Below are 7,868 nucleotides of genomic sequence, written 5' to 3'. Positions count from 1 at the left end.
TTTGAACCCGTGCACTGCACGGGTGGTAACGTATGGTGTGATTTTAGGTGTATATTAAGTACAGATATATATACTATGTACAAATGGTTAAATGTTATTAGTAAATTTAAAATTTTACAGTCCGTCTTAAAATGTTCACTGGCTGGTAAAGTATAAGAAACGGTCGACATACAACGTGATTGAGCCGAATAATAAAATAAGATATTTGTAACAATACAACAAATAGCCAAAACGGCCCAATCCATAGTACCCAGCCCAATCATAGATTAAACAATAACACAACAAAACCCGATTAAACCTGTTGTCCTAAACATTAAGTCAATCTAACTATCAAATGCAGATTAATCTGCCTCGCAAAATCCGCCTCTCTCTCACTCAGATTATGCCTCTCATCTCACTCCTAAACATTTTAATTTACCATTTAATCCAACAACCTGATTAATCTCTTCATCTTCCTCAATAAAATTTACAATTCAATCCAAAAACCCGATTAATCTTCATCTTCTCAATCCAAAACCCATCACAATTTCCTCCTATCAAGACTAAATCTCGTTGGGTCGATTTAAATAAAGGGTCTCACGATATGATGAAAGCTTGGTATTGTTGTCGGCAGATCGGTTGTTAAATAAAGGGATATATATTCGTTGGATTTTCATCTTTGATATGACGGAATTCGATCGGATCCAATTCCTTACTACCAAGGTTAATCTCGATTTTCAACCCTCTTTTACAGTTTTATTCGAACAAACATTCTGTTTTGCTGTAACGATATTTTTTATTTATTGTTATTGTGATTTGTTTATTTAGATTTTTTTTGTTGCTTATAAGATGAATGGGTCGGATATTCATTTTTTTTGTTGCTTATAAGATGAATTCGATCGGATCCAATTATGTTTTTTTTTTTTTTCACTACCAAATTAAATCGGCGGTTGACAATGGGTCGGATATTCATTTTATTTTGTTTAATTGAATTGAATGAGATTGTTGTTGGTTGATTAATCTGGATATAGAGTATGAAAAATGTGGAGGTGACACCAAATCGTGATTCATTTTGATAAAACCGCCTTACGCAAGACTAACTGATTTAAAAAAAGTGTAATATGAATAAGATAGTAAAAGAATAAGCAGGAAGAAATAAAAGAGATTGAGAAATTACCAACAGCGTGAAAAGCAGTTGGTGAAGCGTTGAGAAAGTTGATGAGATCGGAAGCAACTGTAGTTGCATCATCCTTCTGCTGTTGTATAATAATAATAATAATAATAATAATAATAATAATAATAATAATAATAATAATAATAATAATAATAATAATAATAATAATAATAATAATAATAATAATAATAATAATAATAATAATAATAATAATGGTCTACAGCTCCAAGTGATTCAATTTGATACGTGAATTACAGTAAATAAGAAGGTGACACAAAATCATTATTAATATTAATATTATAATTTTATTAACTATTTCAATCCAGGTATGCTAACTTGCCACTACAAATTTTGAAAAATCTCCTTAAATACTACATTAGCCGTAGTATTAGAAATTACACCCTTTTGGTCACAAATAAGAATTTTCAGCCCATTCTTGTTGTTTACCCTCGATATGGCTAGGTACAGTTGACCATGGTTGAAAACGGGTATCGGAAGATACAATCCAACATGACTTAGAGATTGCCCTTGAGCCTTATGAATGGTCATTGCGAAAGAAATTGCTAAAGGAAATTGTTTCCTCTCAAATTTCATTGGGAAATTAGAGGCAGACGAAGGGGTCATTGATATCCGAGGGATATACACTTGGCCTCCTATGTTGCTACCTGAGATGATGGTAGCTCTAATAACATGATTTCCTAAATCCGTTACCATGAGCCTTGTGCCATGACACATACCGACTGAATGGTCAATAGTTTTTAGGAGCATTACAATAGCCCCCACTTTCAACCATATAGCATTACGTGGAAGGCCTAGACAGTTCAATGTGTTTAGGAATTTTATACTTCTAGTTTCTGTTTTGTTCTCTTCCCTCTGTAGTTGGTCACAGCTTCGGTAAACTTTTCCCTTGCCCGGTAGTAATGACATTATATACTGGTTGACTGAATCAACTATGGTTGGAGTTGGAGCAAGGATAGCCCTCTCTTGAAAATAATCCGGGTTACATAAGTTATTTTCCAAAGACGCATACGTGCTTTTGACGATTGATGTCAAATGTTCGGTTGTATCCTTTATGAGGACATCATCTGGAATATGTAAATAGTTTTTTTCGCCAGTCATTGCACCTTATCCAACCTTCTTTATCCATTCATCAAATTCTAGTAACTCTTGGTCTTTAATATCAAAACTCCCCAAATCAAGGCGCATATTTCTCGTTAAGTGCAACACCTTGGAAAAAAAATTAAAAAAAATCGTCAGTTTTTAAAAAACCTGTAAATGCTCTTAAGAATTAAAAATAGATGTTCGGCAAAATTACCTTGCATTCACTCCATAGATAAGAGGAATTAATAACAGATCCTACAATTTTGTCTCTGCCCCCTTTTGTATATAAGGGTAACAACTGTCTGAAGTCACCGGCGAAAACAACTAATTTACCTCCAAATGGCTTTTTTGAGGCTTGCATTACATCTCTCAAACTCCTATCAAGAGCCTCTATACAAAACTTGTGTATCATAGGAGCCTCATCCCATATGATAAGCTTTGTTTTACAAAGGTGATTGGCCAAGTGACAACCATGTTTGATGTTTTTGCAAGTGGAGTTTTCGGATATGTCTAATGGTATTCCAAATACCTCATGGGCTGTCTTTCCTCCAGAAAGGTAAGCTGCTGCGATTCCACTCGAAGCGACAGGGAGAACAATATCTCCTCTGCTCCTTAAGGCGGCGCAAAGTGCCTTCAAAATAAATGTCTTGCCTGTACCTGCATGACCATAAATAAAGAAAACTCCTCCACGATCCATAGCTACTGATTCCATTATTTCATCATACACTGACATCTGCTCCATAGTCATAGATGAGATAAGAAATGTGTGCTCATAAGTTAATTCTCTTTTGTCATAACCAAACTCGTTTAATAAGTTGTTCTCTCTGTGAGTTGATAGTATAGCACCTGGAATAGGCATTCCATAGAAATTTTGTAGGTTTGAAACTTTGTTAATTTGCAGAATTCGCTCAATATCAATTAATGCATGATGTTTCAGTTCATCGTCTGTCAATTTCAACTCTGTGAAGTGGTAAATGGAACCATATTAATAGACATCATGTGCAATATTATTAGATTTTTCTAGAAATAAAAAAATTAGAACTTAGAGCAATGATTATACTCTTAACATCTAGTCAACTTAATTGAGCATTGATATATTTAACATTACACTTTACCTTTGTTGTGAAGTAAATTCCGCTGTCGTTCTAGAATGTCACCTGATAACATATGCCATGTCTTTTCCCACACTTTTTCTGGCTGTGAAAGACTTCTTGAAAGCAACATTGCAGCAAAGAGGTTTCTGATATTACATATGGACCCCCAAGAATATGCTTCTCGGATGGCAGAATAATTTTCTTTGTCATCTTCTGATATGCCTATTGATTATCGAAAACAATGTTATTGACTGTTTAATACTCAACAGGAAAAAGAAGGGAGCATAATTCAAGACTAAGTGGGGATTTTAAATCAAATCCATCAGCAATTATTAAAGGTATGTCATTCGTTCATTTTTTTTTCATCTGTGAAGTAAAATGAAATTTAACATAGACAAACTCAAAATAAAACATACTGGATTCATGAATGCGATTAATTACCGATGAACATTAATTTTTTTTTTATTTTGAAAAGAAATGAAATATGATTTTTGGGTGACCTAATGTACGTTGTATGTTATATATATATGATTTTTTAGCAGACAGATTTTATTATTTTGATATTGGCACCAGAATTAGAGATATAAATAATAAATAATGAATGATTTTCGAAAACAATGTTAATGACTGTTTATTACTCAACAGGAAAAAGAAGGGAGCATAATTCAAGACTAAGTGAGGAATTTAAATCAAATCCATCAGCAATTATGACACGTATGTGATTCGTTCTTTTTTTTTTTCATCTGTGAAGTAAAATGAAATTTAACATAGACATACTCATCATAAAACATACCTTCATTGTCATTAAATGTCATTGATATTCTATGTGAGGTAGGAACATCTCCGGATAAAATTGGATTCATGAATGCGATTAATTACTGATGAACACTATTTTTTTTTTTTTTTTGAAAAGAAATGAAATATGATTTTTGGGTGACCTAATGTACGTTGTATGTTATATATATATGATTTTTTAGCAGACAAATTTTATTATTTTGATATTGGCACCAGAATTAGAGCTATAACTAATAACTAATAAATAATATCTCTTATATGATTTTCTGATTTTTTTGTTATCATTTGATTCCTAGAATAAAAAAAAAGATATTTGATTCTGTGGATATATATTATAAAAAAAATATATTGACTATATCTGAGTGACTTTCTAAAATTATCTAAATATTAAGTTAATATATATTTAAGTCTATGACATTGACTTTCTCTAATAATATCTCATATATTTTTTACTGAATCTTTTTTGTTATCATTTGATTCTGAGATTAACAAAAAAATATATTGTGTATATCTCTTTGACTTTCTCAGATTATTTTAATAGGAAGATAATTATTTTAATAGTAAGATAATCCTAACAAATATTCACAAAAAAAAGATATAACGTACAATTCATATTTCATATTTGATTTTACTGGCTATCATTTGTTTCTGAGAATATCCAAAAAAAAAATTATTGAGTATTTATCATTGTCTTTCTGAAATGATCTAAGTATTAAGTCAATATATTTTTTTCTATCATTTGTTTCTAAGAATTATCAAAAAAAGAAGATATTCCATGAATATTGTGTTGTCATAAAATGTTTTTCCTTCGTGCATGTCATGGTACACATGAATAACATGTTTTTAACTTATAATAGGTTATCTAATTTGAATGTTTTAAATAACCAAATAAGTACGTTAAAAATAAAAAGTTAAGAGAAATCGTTATGCAAATTGTTATTATTCATTAAGTGTGAAAAATATAATGAAATGCAAATTGTAGTCAAATATCCATGATGTAGACTATATAATCAATTCTTCACAAACTGTCAAAAATCTCCTTATAAACTACGTTAGTTGTCATATTAGAAATTCCCGCATCTTTGTCGCAAATGAGGACTTTCAATCCTTTCCTGCTTGTCACTCTTGAAACGGCAACGTATAGTTGTCCGTGGCTAAAGACGGGCTTAGGGAGATACAACCCTACATGAGCAAGAGACTGTCCCTGACTTTTATTAATAGTCATTGCAAAACAAACGGTCAAAGGGAATTGTCTTCTCTCAAACTTAACTGGAAACTTAGTAATGTCTGAAGGGGTTAATGTGATTCGAGGGATATAAACGCTGTCACCCATATTGCTTCCGGAGAGTATGGTAGCTTTAATCACACGCTCCCCTAAACCAGTTACCACAAGCCTAGTACCATTACACAGTCCATTTGCTTGATCAATGTTTCTAAGCAACATGACTATAGCCCCAACCTTTAGTGTTAGAACGTGATTAGGAAGTCCCGAACATCTTATTGTGTTTAAGAACTCCGTCGAGTATAGATCTTGTCTCCCTAAATTACCTTCATCTTTGCTTATTTGGTCAGAACTCAAATAAATCCGCTCATCTGCCGTAATTTGAGACAATATATAATCATTCACACTCTCAACTATATCGTGAGTTGGAGCAAGGACTGCCCTCTCACAAAAGTATTTTGCATTTCCCAAATTTTGAACCAAAGAAGGATATGTGCTTTTGACTATGGAGGCAATTGGGTCACCATCATCCTTTATGAGTATGTCATCAGGAAGCTGTAAATCAACATTACCATCATTTTCTTCTCCGGCAGTCCCATCTCCAACCTTTAGGATCCATTCAGCAAACTCTCGTAACTCTTGTACATCAGTCTCTGAACTTCCTTGTTGTAGACGCATATTTCTTGTAAGGCGCAGTACCTGATAAATTTATATCGAATGAAATTAATACGTAGCTAATAATAATCATAATATGAAATATTTAGGGAAAATATTTACAATTTGTTGAAGTGATATAACAATTACCTTGCATTCACTCCATAAATAAGAAGAACTTAGGGCCGAGCTAACAATATCCTGTCTGGTTCCTTTTGGGACCACAGGTAAGATTTGTCTGAAATCACCTCCGAATACAACTACTTTTCCCCCAAATGGCATATCTGAATATCTTTCATTCGATATCCGCATCACATCTCTTAGACTTCTATCAACAGCCTCGAAGCAAAATCTGTGCATCATTGGAGCCTCGTCCCATATGATAAGCTTTGTCTTAAGTAGTAGTGCAGTTAAGTCATTACCGGGCTTGATAGCCGGGCAAGTGGAGTTTTCTGATACATTGATTGGTATACCGAGTCTTGAATGGGCAGTTTTGCCTCTTGGAAGTAAAATCGCAGCTATTCCACTTGAAGCAACCGGCAATACAATTTCTCCTTTTCTTCGTATGGCAGCGCATAATGTCCGCCATAGAAATGTCTTGCCCGTGCCTCCATAACCATAAACAAAGAAAACCCCTCCACATTCTTTTGCTACAGCCTCCATAATTTCATCATATATCGACTTCTGCTCGCTAGTCATCGATGACATTAGCTTTTCATGCTCGACTCCTAACGCTTCCTTATCATAAGACAATTCATCCAGTATCAACTTGTTCCTATATTCTGTTGATACCAAACTATCTGGAAATGGCATCCCATCAAACCTCCGGAGGGTACTGCCATTACTCTGGAGAATTGCTTCAATTTCGGCTAAAGCGTAGTTTTGCAATTCATGATCGCTTAACTGCAAATCTGTATTGTGAAAAAAAAAACCTCGCTTTACTTAATTAATGCATGCTTTGGAAAATAATTTCATTTAAGATAAAATTAGCTGGACACTAAAGTTCAAAAATTGGTAATTATCTACTTCAAATTATATGAGCTTCAGTATTTTACCTTTAATTCGAGAAATTGTTCGTTGCCTATGGAGAATGTCATCTGAAAGTTTATCCCACGTCTCTTGCCATACTTTTTCTGGTTGTGAAATGCTACCTAAAGTAACAGTGTAACAAAAGTCTTCTAAGATAGCATCCAACCCCAATCTGCCGTTTTTATGGCATCGATGTATTCTTTGTCATCACCTAACAATCCTAATGCATAACATGCTTCTTTGAAAGTTGGATGAAGAACCTTATTGACTGTTCTTATGTCTTCGAATGATTTCGGGCCCTTCACAAAATTCAGTAGGGTCCTCAAATAGAACCTTTCACCACAATTTGGCGAAACGTGATACAGTCTACCAAGAGAAAACCCACGTTGCCTTGGTGTCCACACTCGATTGTCTTGATTCCAGACAAATTTTGAAGGGATCTCGACATACGTTAATTCCCTAGCTTCCGCATACTCTTCATTACACCTCATCCAGGCTAGGAACATTGTCTTCTCAATCAAGGGTCTTTGAATGACACTGTCTATTGGATCATCGTCATTAAAGACAACACTCTGCTCATTCGGTAGGTGGAAGCTTAACCTCTGTACTGGCGGGGTCCGATAATGTGTATCAAATGCGAAGATTCTCCAAGAAGCCTCACATGCTGAAATATAACGACAGTCATAAAACCTCTTGATTTCATCAATCTTCTCAGGGTCATCAGCATTCTGGCGCATGTGAGATGATTGAAGTGTCACTCGATCATAACCTTTATTTATATACTTGAATAAATACTTTATCGAGCGTGATTGGTTACACC

At 33.9% G+C, this 7,868-nt stretch overlaps 3 protein-coding genes across 3 annotated transcripts; all 3 read right to left on the bottom strand.

Annotated features, from left to right (window-relative positions):
- Positions 1–1,495: 1,495 nt before the first annotated feature.
- LOC141630968 (uncharacterized) lies at positions 1,496–2,272 on the bottom strand. Its single transcript, XM_074443700.1, has one exon. The coding sequence runs from the start codon at positions 2,270–2,272 to the stop codon at positions 1,496–1,498; it is 777 nt and encodes a 258-aa protein (XP_074299801.1).
- A 6-nt stretch (positions 2,273–2,278) lies between these two features.
- LOC141630967 (uncharacterized) lies at positions 2,279–4,163 on the bottom strand. The gene is made up of 4 exons (XM_074443699.1): positions 4,142–4,163; positions 3,370–3,570; positions 2,469–3,214; positions 2,279–2,380 (listed from the first exon to the last, which is right to left on the bottom strand). The coding sequence occupies exons 1-4, from the start codon at positions 4,161–4,163 to the stop codon at positions 2,279–2,281; spliced, it is 1,071 nt and encodes a 356-aa protein (XP_074299800.1).
- Positions 4,164–5,161: 998 nt separating this feature from the next.
- Positions 5,162–7,785, bottom strand: LOC141630966 (uncharacterized). The gene is made up of 4 exons (XM_074443698.1): positions 7,260–7,785; positions 7,075–7,170; positions 6,170–6,930; positions 5,162–6,064 (listed from the first exon to the last, which is right to left on the bottom strand). The coding sequence occupies exons 1-4, from the start codon at positions 7,783–7,785 to the stop codon at positions 5,162–5,164; spliced, it is 2,286 nt and encodes a 761-aa protein (XP_074299799.1).
- Positions 7,786–7,868: the final 83 nt, after the last annotated feature.

The sequence above is a fragment of the Silene latifolia genome, chromosome Y (assembly GCF_048544455.1).
Source record: "Silene latifolia isolate original U9 population chromosome Y, ASM4854445v1, whole genome shotgun sequence".
NCBI classification, from domain to species: Eukaryota; Viridiplantae; Streptophyta; class Magnoliopsida; order Caryophyllales; family Caryophyllaceae; genus Silene; species Silene latifolia.
The sequence above is the reverse complement of the archived record's forward strand: the minus strand, read 5'-3'. Positions and strand labels throughout refer to the sequence as shown.

Bases quoted from the DNA above. Each gene is read 5' to 3' on its own strand.
- LOC141630968 (XM_074443700.1), bottom strand. From the start codon at position 2,272: ATGACTGGCGAAAAAAACTATTTACATATTCCAGATGATGTCCTCATA.
- LOC141630967 (XM_074443699.1), bottom strand. From the start codon at position 4,163: ATGACATTTAATGACAATGAAG. The intron at 3,571-4,141 runs GTATGTTTTATG...GATAATCAATAG, and splicing joins GACATTTAATGACAATGAAG to GCATATCAGAAGATGACAAA. The intron at 3,215-3,369 runs GTAAAGTGTAAT...ACCACTTCACAG, and splicing joins GAATTTACTTCACAACAAAG to AGTTGAAATTGACAGACGAT.
- LOC141630966 (XM_074443698.1), bottom strand. From the start codon at position 7,785: ATGCGCCAGAATGCTGATGACCCTGAGAAGATTGATGAAATCAAGAGG. The intron at 7,171-7,259 runs GTGATGACAAAG...CTGTTACTTTAG, and splicing joins TTATGCATTAGGATTGTTAG to GTAGCATTTCACAACCAGAA. The intron at 6,931-7,074 runs GTAAAATACTGA...TTCACAATACAG, and splicing joins AACAATTTCTCGAATTAAAG to ATTTGCAGTTAAGCGATCAT.